This window comes from Schistocerca gregaria, chromosome 1, assembly GCF_023897955.1.
Source record: "Schistocerca gregaria isolate iqSchGreg1 chromosome 1, iqSchGreg1.2, whole genome shotgun sequence".
Classification (NCBI taxonomy): Eukaryota; Metazoa; Arthropoda; class Insecta; order Orthoptera; family Acrididae; genus Schistocerca; species Schistocerca gregaria.
Window position 1 is genome coordinate 867,211,691 of NC_064920.1, and position 17,680 is coordinate 867,229,370.

Here is a 17,680-nt window from a genome sequence, read left to right on the forward strand (position 1 = left end):
TAATGGTCACTCCTCACCAGGTATTGCTGCTATCTCATGGAAAGATTTATGTCAATAAGAACATCTACATTTATCCTCTGTAAACCACTGTGAAGTGCATGGAAGAGGTTACATCCCATTGTACCAGTTGTTAGATTTTCAACCTGCCCTATTCACCTCTGGAGCATGGGAGGATTGATGGTTTAAACGCCTCTTAGGATGCTGTAATTAATGTATTCACGTGCTCATGATCCCTATATTAGCATTACGTAGGGTTCTAGGTATTCATACAACCATCATTTAAAACCAGTTCTTGAGACTTTGTAAGTCTTAGGCTATCTCAAGATAATTTATGCCTATCTTCAAGAGTCTGCCGGTTCAGTTACTTCAGCATTTCTGTGACACTCTCCCATGGATCAAACAAACCTGTGACTATTTGTGCTGTCCTTTTCTATATACATTCAACAATCCCCTGTTGGTCCTATCTGGTATGGGTCCCACACACTTCAGCAACATTCAGAAAAGTATTTGAGGAAGCAGCCTATGAAAGAAAATTGAGTCATTTAACTGAGCAGAACATATTAACTACCCATCAGTTATACTTTCGTAATCTAAAAATGGAGGAAGATCTGTTCAGCATGTTTTGCCCTTAAAAACACCTCTCATTGCGTTCACTTAAGGAAAAAAGCATTGGCTTATGTTTCATATTTCCATATATCTTTGGTTCAGTGTACATGTGTTAAGTGAAGTGTTTAGTCATCAGAACTGAGTAGTACAAATACTGTGTGAAAGATGACTGTTCAGCTTGTAGAAATTATTTTAAGGAACAGTTATTATATTGATCAACATTTTGAGGACTTTTTGCATTGTACTGCCTTTTTATGTGATTTCTCCTTATAGAACTCCCTCAGGAAAGCTGAGTATATTATTCAAGCAAGCAGAATCACTGTTGACTTATGCTTGGTGATTTTAATACAAATTTTCTTTCCTGTGTTAATGATTGCTCAGATTCTGAGAATGCAATGAAGTCTTTTAAACTGATTTTCCCACAAGAGAAGCAACATAATGAACATGATTTGAAAACCTCGTAGCATGTTCATTAAACTTGAAATTGACAGTTAAAGCAAGAAAATAAAACCCTTTGGAAGTTTGTGAAAGGGAGACGGGTAAAACTACATATGATACAAAGTATGTCATAATGGCAGCATGGTAGGTGAACATGAAATAGTTGTCCACATCTTCAACAACCACTTATTGACAGAATTCAATCAGACCAGTTCTAAGGAGTCCTTCTACAAATATCATTGCAGAAAATTAATCATATGTATGTACCATATATAATTAACAGATGAGACTGAAAAAATGATAAGACAAATGAAAAACAAAAATGCTATTGGCACGGGCAATACAACAACCAAAGTACTGAAACACTGTTGTAATTTCACACTTAGGTGACAAATTTCAATGGGATAACAATATGCACATAAACATATGGTGGTAGTATAGGACAGTGCAGTGGTGGAGGTGTCATTTATACTCAGATGGTACATGTGAAAAGGTTTCTGACGTGGTTATGACATGATGGGAATTAAATTTTTTCAACATAGAATGAAAGTTGGAGCTAGATGCATGGACATTCTATTTCATAAATTGATAGGGGATTCAATATTCTAAGATTCACACTGTCAAGAGTGTGCCAAGAATACTGAATTTCAGCAATTACTTCACACCACAGAGTACTCAGTGGCTGATAATTTTCACTTAATGGCCAAGAGCAGAAGCATTTGCATAGAGTTTTCAGTGCTAACAGAAATTAACATTGCATGAAATAACCACAGAAACCAAAGTAGGATGTGTGATGAACACATCTGTTATGACAGAACAGCAAAATTTGGCATTAATGGTCTATGGCAGCAGATTACTGAGATGAGTGACTTTGCACAACTTTGTCTATAGCAGCTCCCCTGGGCTCATGACGGTATCAGTTGGACCTTAGATGACTGCAAAACCATGGCCTGGTCAAATGAGTCCACATTTCAGTTGGTGAGATCTGATGGTATGTCTTAAGTCTAGCATAGACCCCACAAAGCCATGGAACCAGGTTGTCAACAAGCCACTGTGTGAATTAATGGTGGCTCCATAATGGTCTGGGCTGTGTTCACATGGAATGGACTGGATCCTCTGGTGCAAAAGATCATATCATTAACTGTAAATGGTTATGTTCAGCGTTTGGAGACCATTTGGAGGCATACATAGACTTTATGGATCCAAACAATGATGGAATTCTTATGGATAATAATGCATCATGCCACAGGGCCACATTTGTACATGACTGGTTTGGAGAACATTCTGGAAAATTTGAAAAATGGTTTGGACAGTCAGTTCACCCAAATTAATCTTACTGAACATTTATGGGACATAACTGAGCGGTCAGTTCAAACCTGCCAGGGTAGCTGTGAGCAGTAAATGCGCTGCTTCCTGGACTTGGGTAGACGTGCCAGTGCCGGATTGAATCCGCCCAGTGGATTAATGATGATGGTCAGTGTGTCAGCCAGCATGGATGTTGTTCTTATGTGTTTTCCCACATCCCGATAGGTCAATGCCAGTCTGGTCCCCACGTTCTGCCTCAGTTACATGGCTTGCTGACATCTGAACATGTTTGCACTTTTCCATGGATTACACTAGTCACAGATGGTTGGGATACACTAATTCCATCCCAGGGGATATGGGGTGGCAGCAGGAAAGACATCTGGCCACCCCTTAAACTAACTTTGCCAAATCTGTTTAACTGTGTTGAACCTGAATGGTGTGGGAAAAGGCACAAGTGAGAGAGAGAGAGAGAGAGAGAGAGTATTTCAACTAAACAGACTGTTTTCTCATTTGCTGTTCAACTCTTAAAATCCATAAAAAGTAAAGTATCAGCTGTTGGTATCTTTTATGATCAGTCTAATATATTCTACTGTGTGGATCACAAAATTCTATTTATGAAGTCTGAGTACCATGGTTTGAATGTTAAAGTAGGAATATAGCTCAAGTCTTATCTAGATGACAGAAAAGCAGAAGTAAGAGCTGAATAGCTCTGCAGTAATACTTGCCAGCTATGACTGGGGTACAGTGTAATGAGGTGTACCTCGGGGTTCAGTGCCTGATCCCTGACTATCATTAATCTTTATCAGTCATTTTTCATGCTGTATGTACCATAAATCATTCTACACAGTATTTTCAAAAGATTCAAGCTATACCTGACTGTAGTGTGCAAGAGGATTACCTGACTGGAGTACATATAACACTGCTACAACTACATTCAATAAAGCTCTTCGTTGGTTTACTTCAAATAAACGGTCCCACAGCAAGACTCAGTTCATTCATTTTCACACAGCACATAAAATGTGACAAACAAAGTTGAGATCTGAGTCTCCCCGATTCATAGGGTTTTGTATGAACAGTAACATAAACTAGTCAATACACATATTTGAACACACACACACACACACACACACACACACACACACACACACACACACACACACACACACTGTTATTATCTTAGCACACAGTGTATTTGTGTTACACTTATTTCACGGTTAAGTTGATGCATTGTTGTTGGTCCAAACAATATAGGTTTCTTGTCTGAAAATCAGATATGGACTAACTGTCTTAATACCAAAATTTGGGTCTTTATATATCCTCACAATAATAGGTACTGAGACTATACATTGTTTAATGTTTAAGTGACAGAAATTACAATTAAAACGTAACTCATTCAATTAACTGGATCTATCAAAACGTTCCTTCTTTATAATAGTTTCTTCTACCATAAAGATTAGGCCAAATTACTTGTTTAAATGATGAAATTAACAGATATATTTATACAAACAATACTTTTGACAAAATTGGTAATTATTTTGGAATTAATTAAGGGCTGACTTTGTAATATGTTTTCGAAAAGAGCCAAATAAAAACTTTAAGAATCCTAGTAGTTCTTCCAAATGCCTGTAATTATTACAGACTTTATATCTGTTTGTAGGTTAACAATAGAATTTAATTCATGAAAAATTTTTTGATTGCACCCTATAACAAAAGATATTAACTAGGAATAGTCAAATTAGGAAACTGATGACATACACAAAACTGACTGAGCACCAGGCTTCCTCTTTTACGAAGATGCAGATTGTATTCACTTATGTTAATAGTAAATAGTCAAAAATAAAAAAGTGAATTTAAGGAGGCAGATGGCAAACAAGAAAGGAACTAAAGAGATCCCAGCTTGGTTCGTCACAAGCTCTTCATAGAGACTACAGAGCATTGGGAGTTGTACCAACATTAAATGATGGGTGAGATTCCAGACCAACTGCGCCTTGTCTTGTGCATGAGAAAGACACATTTGAACCATTTCTCATTGAGTTTTATGTCAGATGCATGCCAAATTATGATGGTGAGCTTGTTTGAGGTCTCTGGGGTATATGTAGCTATTGATTGTCTGGCACAGAGTGAGGAGAGGTTGTGTTAGTAAAGAGTGTGCAGGTGAGTATGAGGTGTTGAGTTGACCATCTGAAGTGGTGATTCAGGGGTAACACCCACTGCAGCAGATGACAATGACAGCTCAATGAATGGCAGACTAGGTGGTACTGGCACCAGGGATGAGGTTGTCAGTAGTGGTGTAGCCTGCTTATCTGTGTTGGAATCTTGTGGTCTGATGTCTGCAAGGGGTGTAGTGTAGTCATCCTGTAGAATCCAAACAGGTTTGAGCCAATAACACTGTTGTTGCTGTGCCATACACTAGCATGTTGAAATCTTATTCGCCACAGAACAGCAGTTTGTTAGGTCCTTTGTGAGATGACCGGTGATCTAGATGTATGGTATCATTAAATACCATTTAGAACTCACACTGGTGAAGTTGCTCATATATCAAGGTTCCTGGCTTTATGTGTGGTGATGGTGGCAGCACATGTGCATGCATGTGAACTCAGTCTGTAAATATTGGCAGCTGCATAGCATATAGGCTGTGCAAAAATCTATAGGAAGTGATCGGTTTTTGCTGCATAGGACCTAAATGTTAAGAAGTATCCATGGCAGTGTCTCAAACCAGGAACCTACATTGCCACATCAGAGCCACCTTCACAGTCCGGTGACACCCCTCAACCAGCCTGTTTCTTTGGTGGTGATGAGATGTGGTGCATGTGCAATTGATACTGCACAGGAAGCACAGGGCTGTGAAGAGGGAGAACTCAACTGGCTGGCCTTGGTCCACGGTGATCTGTTCTGGGATTCTGAATTGCACAATCCACATTTCTACAAACAGACACACTGTTGTTTCCACTGTAATAATGCTCATAGGTACTGCCTCAACCCATCTTGATGTTCTGTTAGTTGCCAAAAGCAGGTAACAGAACCATTACAACTGAAGAAGAGGTTCAATAATATTTCTATTTACTTGTTTGAAATGTACTTTTGGTATCAGCAAGTGTCTGGGATGTGGCTGGTTGTGTCAGCTGCTTTTGCTTCATTGGCAGCCTAGGCAGACTTGTACCCAGAATCATGTCTGCGACTAGGTGTGTTCTGATTCCTGGGTGGCTCAAGTTGGGTAAAGTGTTTAACACTCCCCATCAATAATTGTGTGGCACAATTGGGCGTATTCTATCCTGGGATACATCATACAACAGTTTTAGCTCACTATTGGTTAGGGTTCAGTGTTTTATTCAAAGATAAATCATCTAATTTGCAATGATTTTGTCAATGGAAGGATCATTGACTTGCCCTATAGCCCTAATTTCATAGCCGTATTGTAAGAAAATTGTACTGATCTAAGAGAGGTAATGTGCAATTGTGGTCTCCCCCTTTAACATGATAGATATCAGTATTGTACTGCAAAATGCGGCCTAGTAAGTGGAAACTGGAAAGGCTGATTTTGATTGTGTCCATAAGCAATCAGTATAAACCATTACATTGTGCACTTTTATGTCCTCTCAAAAATGTTTGATCAAAGCATATATCCCATGAGCAGCTTGCAGTTAAAGGCAGACCACTTAGACTAGGGTGGCATGAGCTTCCTGGAGAAGAATCTAGATGCCTGCAGTACATTGCTGAGGATTTGCCACAGGACTGCCCCCCTTCATAGTACTGCTAGCACCTGTCGAAAGGGCAAGTCACACATCACACATTTAGATTGGGACGGGCTATGGTGATAGCAATAACTAGTGATTGTTCCAGGGTTTGTAATGCTACTTCCATGCTTGCTATCCATTAAACCTTTTTTTTGCCATGTTTGACCTTTCTGGCCAGTGTGTCTGTCATTGGTGACTGAAGCAGCTGCTTGTAGTAAATTGCAGCAGTAAAAGTGTTCTGAGGAAATAGCATAAGTGGTGGTATGCCTGTGGTACAGGCAGATTCTGTCTGTTATATACACTTTCCACCATGGTGTGGATGCAACCCACATTCAGGGTTTGGCCCAGGAATGTGACCTTAGGTTATTGAAGTAGATATTTAGCTTCATTAATGGTAAACGGCCACCCACCCCCCTTGACCTGCTCTAAATAAACTAGAGGGCTTTGAGGTTATTGCAATAGGTTGAAATATAATCCAAATGCATGTAGCAGTGGGGGAGACAGAATAAGGGTCCATCAATGAGTCACTGCCACAATAGGGCTGCTTTCTTCAAGCCATATGGCACATAATGGTAATTGAAGGGGCTAATAATGGCAGTTTTCACATCATCTGAGGGCACTGGGATCTGCAGGTGTGTCTGTTTACAGTCAAATAGAGTGAATGCTGTGGCCCCCAGAAGTGTATGAGTAAAATCTTGAATGTTAGTAATCTGGTAACAATCAGGAATTTCCCTTGAACTAAGAACCCTGTAACCCCAAAAGAGCCTCATAGTACAATTTCTTTTCAGGACAAGTTTGATCCTTGGGGCACTGCTGACTGCCTGATGGTCACATGATTCCCATCTTGAGCAGTTCATCAATAGCATTCTTCATGATCTGCAGATCTGCTGGACAGATGCAGCACGATTTGTAATATCTGTCATAACAGTGTGATTCACTGTACTGTATCCAAGCATGTGCATGAATGCTACAGAGCAGAAGGTCAGAATAATGCAAGCACTGTTTGTCAACATCATGCATTGCCTTGTGCTAACCTGGAGGATTGTTGTCCCATGGCACCACTGTTTATAGTGGTGGGGTGGGTCCTTTGTAATGAGTATAGTTGGAAGGTGACCCATTTGATGGAAATAACTGCAGTAAGGATAAGCACCACAGGTGGTCATGTGCCAGTGTACATGCTGTAGTGATGGTTTCAATGCAGCATGGGACAGAAGAGTTCTCGCATCATAAGTTTTGTGATTGTGACTAATATTGATGGACCATAGAGATGTTGGTTACTGTGTGAGCGCAGTCATGAGGGTCTTTGCATATGCATAACTGAAGATGTGATATTCTGATGGGAGGTCCATTATGTCTGGTCATTGGTGAGAGGCTGCAAAGGCATTGTCCTCATGATATTCTGTCATGTGCTGTGTGAAGTCATTGGGAATCCCATCGGTGCAAAACACTTGTTTCCACATGAACAGTGATTGATGTCATGCCATACACCTTGATCTCTGCATTGTTAGCTGAGCATAGACATGAAGTTGATATTGGTTGAAATATTGGTGTGCTACTGACTGAGTGAGCTATTATTCAACCCCGTATCCAATAGGAAGTACATTTTGGTGGTAAGTTCAAGGTCAAAGAGGTGTCCACATCGTGGCATCAGTGGACTATCTTATATTTGTGTAGTACTGGGGAGGTGTACACTGGTTTGGTTCTTAGTGTGAGCCAGACCATCTAGCTCAGTCTGTGTTTGGCATTTGCACAATATCTTCAGGGGTAAGCACTTGTTGGACTTGTTGGCAGCTTTCCCAAACTGGCGATGAAACCAACAAACTGAAAGTTCTGTTCAAGTCTCATCTTGAGATGTGATAGTTGCTTGCTTTGGAGGCACAGGTGGCACCACTGATGGATGCTGTTTGGTAGTCTTCATCAGCTGTCATGGAATTTTGGAAGTTTGGGTGGTGTGGAGTATGTCATCTGCTGCACTGAGTGAATGGAGTTTGAGTGTGGTGTGTAAATGGCCTGGTGATGTTTGATTACCCAGAACAGATGATCCACAAGCAAGAGTTTTTGCTTGAGTGGTTCAGTGGCATGTGTTGTCATTATGTGCTGCACATCCATCAGCAGATTGATGAGCCATAGACTCCACAGAGCTGTGTTAGATAGTAGGTTACTATCAACACTTGTTCATAGCTCGCATCAATACTGCCAAGTTGGATGCTGTCCGCATAGTACCTCATGGAGTTGTTGTTCAGAAGTGCAGAAAAGAAGGCCATTTATCTGTGTCATACTGATAGAGGTACTCAAGGTACCCTCCGCCACACACTGTCAGGTGGCTTGCGGAGAATGGATATAGTTGTAGATGTAGATCTGTGGCAATGCCATGATGATATCACTGATTAGTTTTGTTGTTGGCCCAGATGATAGGGGATATTCACATATTTTGTGATGTCATCAAAGATTCTACATGACTCAAGAACACTATCAGATGTGCAAACCACAGTGTTTGGAGGTCTTTGACAAATGACTTCATTTGGGGTAGTTAACCCTCTTCAAAGGTGAATCTTGTGGGACCCATGTATGGAAGTTGAGTGTGGGTGACCATGTCACTGTCATTTGTGCATAATGTGTCCTCTTGTGTGGTATTACAATGTGCCGCAGTCCAAGGTCAAGGCACTGAGGTGGCACGGGATGCATGAGCCTGTTGTGAACATTATGCAGAAAGATTTGAACTTGTGTAACACTAACTGTAGGACAACTGCCTTATGCATCCCAATGAGCATTTATTGTAATGGGTAGAGTGGTTTCTGGTCATTAAAACTAATGTGCAACTGGTTGCAGTGAAGTGGAATGTGCATGCTCATTTCCAGAATATGGCGCAGTAGGCATGGGTGGCATGGGACCAGTAGCTGCACAATGTGGTGGGCACTGGCACATTAAATTGTTTGTTCAGAGGAGCCTGGCTGAGAGTGGTCCATAACACACAACTGGTTAGATGCTAATAGGATGAAACTGGTCATACTCCAAGCATGGCACAGTAGATATGATTGGTAAGACACCGGCACAAGATTTGTGTTGGATGGCAGTTAATACATTGCACTGTCCAAGTGAATGTTATCCAGAGCAATGTGTATGGCGGATTGTAAGATGACTGCTGATTGTTTATTCAATGCATCAGGTCATGTCAGTATGGAGTGTGGGTGCTCGTATCCAATACATGGCATGGAGGTGATGGAAGGTGCAATATTTAACACATGATGTATACTGTGTATTGACTAATTTGGAGCACTGTCTGTTGGTGTATTCACATTGTTGTCTAATAAGAGGGCCATACTGGGAGTCATAGTTGACACATGGCTGTCTGTGTGATCTTTGTGTAGATCAACAGCATACTCTGTTTTTTGTGATGTGATTAGCATAAAAGACCATTGTTGCTGATGTAAGCCAGCTACACTGTGCTGATAGCTACAAAATGTGTCAGCCACACTGCCCAATCTGACTAAATATTATCAAATGCTGATATGTCATGTATTCAGAGGGAAATGAAGCATCACCAGTGTGGAAGTAGGGTACTAAGTCATGTTAGAACCACTGCCATATCACATATTATTTGGTTATACATGAATCGTTTTATTGCATACAGTGAATTTGCAGAGATTCCACACCATTCGAATGACAAGGACGCACTGCTAGTCTCTGATTTTTCTCCTCCAAAGATCCTATCCCTTGAATGTCAGAGACAGTTCAGCTTCATGCAGCTCACAATGTTCCCAGAGACCTATTACCTACATGGCTGGCAGAAGCCTTTATCAGTAACACTGCAGGATAAGTAATAATGTGCTGTAAGAGAGACTCAATATTTATAGATCATGATAAAATGTTACTTGGAGAAGAATGTAATCAGTAAATATTAAACTACTAATAGCAGATAAATAGCAGCTATCTAGGATAATCAAGAAGTAAGCATCTTTTTCCAAAGTAACAGCCCTCTTTGTAATTCAGGTCTACAGGATTAAATTTATGTGGCAGGAACAAGAAAAGCAGAACTCAGTAAAGTTACAGGTACAGTTCGCAGGAGAGCTTCTGTAAAGTTTGGAAGGTGGGAGATGAGATACTGGCAGAAGTAAAGCTGTGAGTACCACATGTGAGTCATGCTTCAGTAGCTCAGTTGGTAGAGCACTTGCCCGCAAATGGCAAAGGTCCCAAGTTCGAGTCTCAGTCGGGCACACAGTTTTAATCTGCCAGGAGGTTTCTTACAGTTCATTGTTAATACAGATTTTGTTTCTATGATTTTCTTGTGATTTGTTTTTCTATATTTTGCATCATTCTGTTCTCCTTGACAAGATGTATGGACAATGAAGCAGGAATGAATGTAACTTGATAAATGATAATAACTTTAAAGTTTTTCCTCTGAAATCCACATTTGGAACTCCTGTATTTATAAGAAGACTAAAAAGAGGCAAAGGAAGACCATTCAATGGAGAAAAACAGTTCTCAAACATGAACAAAATTTCGCAAACAGAAAAATACATTGTAATAAAGAGGAGACACAGCAAATATGAAATTAAATTGCCATAGAATGAAAAAGAAAAGGTAATCAATGGAAAAATGTAGGTAACCAAAAGTAAATGATCATAAAAAAGATCAGTTAACAAGAACAAAAGGTCATGGAACAATGACAAGCAGGAATGATTGATAACAGATGTGAACAAAACAACCCTTAAATATTACATATCTCAAGAAATGTCAAGAGTTTCTAATAAAAGCTTCTTTTTTAATTGTTATTTATTACTTGTTTATTGATTATTTTATTATGAACTTCTAATAATAATTTCCATCTAAAAATATTGACTGCAATGAACATTGAATTATTCAGTAATCACTCTCTAAGTTCACAGAGTAAATAGAGGGTGTAACCATAAATAATGTAACTTACTAACTAATATTTGTGTAAGATGCTAGGTTGTCTACTATTTAACAACAGATCTTAACCTTTACTAATATCATCAGATTACTGTAATAAATAATAGCTATTTCTGCAGTCTCAAATACTCTAAGAAAATGACAGTGGAGATTAATAGTGCTAACCACAATTAGATAGAATATTCAGTTTGAAAATTACTTAACATGCCTACATAAAACGTGTGTGTGTGCGTGTGTGTGTGTGTGTGTGTGTGTGTGTGTGTGTGTGTGTGTGTGTGTGTGTATGTGTGTTTGCATGCACATGTATACACATACACATACACAATCTGTTGAATATATGATAGACAAACAGCACATTATTCACTTAAATTCTTTGATTTTGCAGGTTCTTAGCCGAGATGGCCTGACCCAGCTTTCAACAATTGTTCATGAATGGAACAATTTGACTGGTGATTTTAACATAATAGTGACATTTCCAACAGATAATTTGCATCCAAAGATGAAAGCTGTCTTTTTGGGAGCTGGATTTCTTTTGGTAATACTTTTAATAATATTTACTAGCCTAATTAATTGTATGAGAGGATTAGTTATAAAATTTATACTTCTGAGAATGATAATTCACATAAAAATGAAATATGACAATATGACACATTGGTGAGCTCAAGCAAACATGAAACATAAAAACTGAACTCTTTGAAAACTTGTACAAAATGAAAGAGATAGTGAGAAATTTAGGATGTTATACATAAAACCTTAAAAAAAGGACAGAAGATTAAGGTTTATATCTGTTGATATTGAGATTATTACAAACAGAGGGCAAGCTTTGTTTTGGGAAGAGTGAGAAAAGAAACTGATTGTGCCCCTTTAAATGAACTATCTCAGTAGTCACCATCTTTTCTCTTTGATATTTATCTCATTGGACATGTCTTACTCTATCTTTATTTTTGTTTATTAGTGTAGAACAGAATAAATATATACATCTACACCCTCGGCAATCCCCTGTGAACCACCTGGCACAGAATGCTTCTCACTGTACCAACTGTTAGAGTTTCTTCTCATTCTTGTACAGGGCATGGGAGACTAATGGATGAAATTCCATTTTTATACTCTCTTTTACACTAGCCTTATATTTGTTGCTGTATTAGGTAATTGGTACGTAAGGGGATTTAGTGTGACAGTACCGTAGATTCCTCACTTAATATTGGCTCTTAATACTCTGTAAGTTGACTTCTTGTGTTAGCTGAATTTATCTTCAAATGTCAGCCCATACAGGTTTTTTAGTGTTTGCCAAATATGCCTACTTCCCCATGACTCAAACAGATCTGATACCATTTGTACTACCCTTCTCTGTGTATTTTCAGTGTCCCTTCATTGACATGGGTGTCACACACCTGAGCAACATTTAGAATGGGTACAAGGGCATTATGGAAGTAATCTCCTTTGTTAGCTGACTATATTTTCCTTGAATTCTATCAGTGAACCAAAGAATGCCAGCTGATTTACCTACAACTTAACCTATCCATTTGTTCTGTGTCATATCACTGCAAATTGTTAAACCCAGATGGTTGTATGAGTTGGCTGATTACATTTGTTATTCACTGATATTCCAGCCATGGAGTATTATGTTTTTGAGTTTCACAATTTCACAGCTCTGATGTCTTAAATTGAATAGCCAATCTTTGCACCACTTTGAAATCTTATGAAGATGTGAAAAGACATTTGTGCCGGTTTCTTCAAGTAGTACTTCATCACAGATAACTGCATCAGGTGCTCAAGTTGGAGGTTACTACTAATTTGTCTGTTAGGTTTTAATATGCAACATAAAGAGGAGATGTCGCAACACACTTCTCTGGGGCATGCCTGAAATTACTTTATGTCCATCATAACATGCTATCCTCACTACCAATAAGTCATCCACACACTCACAAATGTCATTTTATACTTAATATCATGACATGTGTAGGTTTGTCTGTCATCTAATACTCCAGTTGTAGTTCTAAATTTTGTGGTCTGTGCTCTCTTCCAGCCAGTGTACACAATTGTATATTATGCATGTAATGGTATATTGTGTTTACGAATGTAAGTAACTCACATGCAAAATCTGTATAGCATGACACAGATTTCATTAGCCCTAGAGGATTGTTCAATTTAGTAATTTAAGCTTGTCTCAATGACAGTGGAACTAATATTTATAATTACAATTGTAGCTACACTTTACTGCTCCATAAAACATTCACAGTATGACAAGTACAGTATGATATGGAGCAAGTAAGCACAGTGATATGAGGATTATGTAAGATGATATGATGTCAAAAGTGACATGTATTATTATGCAACATGGTATGATAAGGTTAGATGACGACAATCAAAAAATTGTAACACACTGTGGTCAGATTAAGACATTATGAAATAATATACTGTAATTTAGACCCAACAGTCAGAAATAATTTAGCTATACAATTAATAGTCAATGGTTTCTATAACCACAATAGCATACTGATTTATTTAGCCGAGCAAAACTTGTGAAATGCCTCTCAGTTTGGCTTTTGTAAGGGACTCTATACTTAGAAAGGTATACAAAATCTCATAAATGAAGTCCTAACAGAGCGAAACTTGTGTAGCTTCACCAAAACCTTTGATTGTGTTGATCACAAAATTTTACTCAGAACATTAAAGTGTTATGGCAGCAGTAAAGTGCTTTTGGGTATACAGCTGCATTGTTGCTTCAAATTTATGCATAATACTTTGATGACAATCAAGGCATCCTTGTCCCATGAGTTTTCCTGTTATGTATACTTGGTGCTTAGATTCCAACTGTACTGGTTGGAAAAAACAACTCTGCTGTATACACATTAATCAATCATTTTATGGCTTTAATGGAAACCTTTGTTGGTGGAAACCTTACAGGCCATAACAGAAAACAGAGGGTTTCATTCACAGACTGTATCCCAAGCATGAAAATATCTCCATAACGGGAAACCATAACATGTGGAACACCACAGGGACTGGTACAGAGCCCATTCTTGTTTGTATCTTACATAAATAATAATCTTCCAATGATTTGAAAGGGCAGTTCAAAAATCTACATCTACATCTTAGTCTGTAAACCACCATGAAGTGCATGGCAGAGGTTATGTCCCAGTGTACCATATTAGGGTTTCTTTCCATTCCATTCTTGTATGGAGTGTGAAAAGAATGGCAGTCTGAAAGCCTCTGTGTATGCAAAAATTCTTCTAATCTTATCTTCATGATCCCTGTGTGCTGTGTGAGCAATTCACATTGGATTGTAGTATATTCCTAGTCATCATTTGAGGTCATTTATTGAAATTTTGTTAACAGACATCCTTGGGAGAGTTTGTATCTATCTTTCAGAGTCTTCCAGTACAGTTCCTTCAGTATCTCTGTGACACTCTCCCATGGATCAAACAAACCTGTGACAATTTAAGCTGCTCTTCTCTGTATACATTAAATATGCGCTGTTTGTCCTATTTGGTATGAATCCCACACACTTGAGCTATATTCTAGGACTGGTTGTATGAGTGATTTGTAAGTAATCTCCTTTGCATACTGACTGAAATTCTCCAGTACTCTACTGATAAATGAAAGTCTACCACCTGCTTTAACCACAACTGAGTCTGTATGATCATTCTATTCATGTACATAGAAGATGTTACACTCAGGTATTTGTGTGAGTTGTCTGAGTCCAAAAGTTACTCATTAAAATTATAGTTATAGGTTACTATGTTCTTCACTTTGTGAGGTTTATAGTTTAAATTTCTTTCCATTCCATTTATGTATGGAGTGTGGGTATATTGACTGTCTGAATGCCTCTGTATATGCAAAAATCTTATCAAGAGCTTCTCCCAGACAGTACTTTATCATAGGTAACTGCATTATCTGCAAAAAGTCTGAGGTTAATATTAATACTGCCTGCAAGGTTATTTATGTACAACATGAACAGAAAGGGTCCCAACTCCCTTCTCTGGTGCACACCTGAAGTTACTTCTACATCTGATGATGAATCTCTATCCAAGATAACATACTGTATCCTCACTACTGAAAAGTGCTCAACCCAGTCACAAATTTCACTTGGTAACCCATATGATCATACTTTAGACAATAAGTGTGAGAGTGGTACTCAGTTAAATGCTTTTTGGAAATCAAGAAATACTGCATGTATGTTACTGCCTGTATCCAAAGCTTTCAGTATGTCGTGAGAAAATTGCAAATCAGGTTTCACACACTTAATATTTTTTGGAATCCATGCTGGATGGCATTGAGGAGGACATTCTGTTCAAGGTAACTCATAATGTTTGAGCTCAGAATATGTTCTAACATTCTGCAACAAATCAGTGTCAAGGATTTGGACGGTAATTTTGCACATCATTTCTACTACCCTTCTTGTAGATGTGGGTCACCTGTGCTCTTTTCCAAGAACTGGGCATAGTTTATTTTTTGAGGGATCTACAATAGATTGTAGTTAGAAGAGAGGCTATGTCCACTGGAAACTCAGTATAGAATCTGATGATGATACCATTAGGCCCTGGAGCTTTATTCAGTTTTAACAATTTCAGGTGTTTCTCAACACCACTGACACAAATATTTGTTTCATTCCTCTTTTCAGTGATATGAGGGTTAAATTGAGGAAATTCTCTTGCATTTTCTTTTGTGAAGGAGCATTTGAAAAATGGAATTAAGCATTTCAGCTTTTTTTTACCCTCAGTCCAATGTATAATATTTGCTGATAATACAAGCATACCAATCAAGAAACCAAACACAGTCCTGACATACACAGATCAGATGATAAATGAACATGATGTTAAATGAGTCATAATTAACAGTTTGAGTCATAATATCATAAGGCTCATACAATTTCAAACAAACAATAATGATGTTTTATCATCAGAAGTAGATGTTAATAGTCACATACTGCATGAAGCACAGTGTGTAAAATCCTTGCTGCCCAGCTGAATAACAAATTAAAATGGAGTCAACACTTAGATAAAACTAACTGACCAGCTCATTTCATTATGTTATGCTCTTAGAAGCATTGCCTATTGTGTTGATCAGAGACAACCTTTCTGGTTTATTCTGCATATTTTCACTCCTTGTTACCTTGTGGAATTATTGTCTAGGACTGTGCAACCACATAAATAAAATAGTGTATTTATTTAGAAGAAGTGAGTAGTAAGGATATTATTCAAAGTAGATACCCATACATTTTGTAAAAGTATTTTTCAGGATCATGGAGTTCTTACACTCACATTATAACTAATTCACATTACCACCTTCAGTAGCTTGCATGCTCCTCTTTATCATTCAAACTGGTTGAAAACAGTTGGTTACAGACAGATAGCTTCAATAACATAGCCTGCACAGTATGCTGAGAATTTCAGTTACTTTCCGTGCCATTCTTAATATGGTTAAAATTTGCTGTTTCTGGCCTGTTCTATTCTCACGAGTTCTGTTAAATGTAGGTAAATGAATAGCTACTTACTGCACTTATTGATACTTCTTATTACACAGTCCTAGTGCAGCAGGATTAATCTCAACAAGATAGTCAGTAATTGTTTAGTGCAGCAAAAGGGCAATTAACATTGTAGTCACTATGTAAAATGGCAGGTCAGTTCCACTAGAATAACACAATGTCTTTCAGATTGAAAAGAGGCACCAAAATTATACAAGTTTGATTAGTCACCATATGTTCTCATTAGTTAACACTGTATATGATGGAAATTGATTATCACTATGCCAGAAGGTCATTATTAAGAGCTAACACCATGAGACACATGAGACACATACTCACAACAGTAAATAATTAGAAAGTAATGTCACCAAGTTTTAAGAAGCAAACAAAGGGACATGAAGTGTGACTTGGGCATGTTACATTTCACGAGTTATTAACTCTACCAAACTGACTGCAATGAACTTTCCCATTCCTACCTATACAGATTTTGCATCTGTTTTCTGGCCAGAGGGCAAACTGTGTGGCTCAAATGGCATTAGAACAAAGTGCCGTTATGTAAACTACATAATACTTTGAAAATTGGTTAGGTTGAATTCGACTGTTTTGAATTAACTACAAACTTTTACTAAAATGTAGCTTATAAAAATGTTACTTATTAGAAATTTAGAAAAATATATGGATGCTATTATGCTTCCACAGTCTGAATCCCCTTGTTCACATGTATAGGCACCATACTGAAACTCATGGGATTATTAGTTAGTGAGTTATATAATTAGTACCATACATCATACTGTACAGAAAAATTAAAGTAAAGGAAGTAGGTAGCTGAAGTTCAAACCCCAACAATAGTTTAAGTTTTTTCAGAAGGTAATTAGCTTCTAATGATTTAAAATATATTACTGGAAAGTGAGAATGTTTTCCTTTTGAATGGAGTAGGTCACTGCATTGGATTCTGTCAGTTATTTTACATGTTTTTTTTTCACTTATTGAACTTTAATATTACTTTGGAGCATGTATAACTTTTAATTAAATTTATCTATCGCCAAGTTAATGGTATTAATGGAATCATGGTATGAAGAAAAATTAACTGAATGATGGGGGTTTTCTCTGCCCGGGGACTGGGTGTTTGTGTTGTCCTCACCATTTCATCATCAACAACAGTGATTAGATTGGACTGTGTAAAAAAATGGACTGTGAAAAAAAATTGAGACTTTGTATG

At 38.0% G+C, this 17,680-nt stretch overlaps 1 protein-coding gene across 1 annotated transcript in view; it reads left to right on the plus strand.

Moving 5' to 3' along the window:
- The window catches only part of LOC126273067 (uncharacterized), a 404,495-nt gene that overhangs the window by 374,903 nt on the left and 11,912 nt on the right, over window positions 1–17,680 (plus strand). Inside the window, exon 13 of the mRNA XM_049976476.1 lies at window positions 11,380–11,529. Coding sequence (XP_049832433.1) covers window positions 11,380–11,529 — 150 coding nt within the window. The remainder of the gene's footprint in view (window positions 1–11,379; window positions 11,530–17,680) is intronic.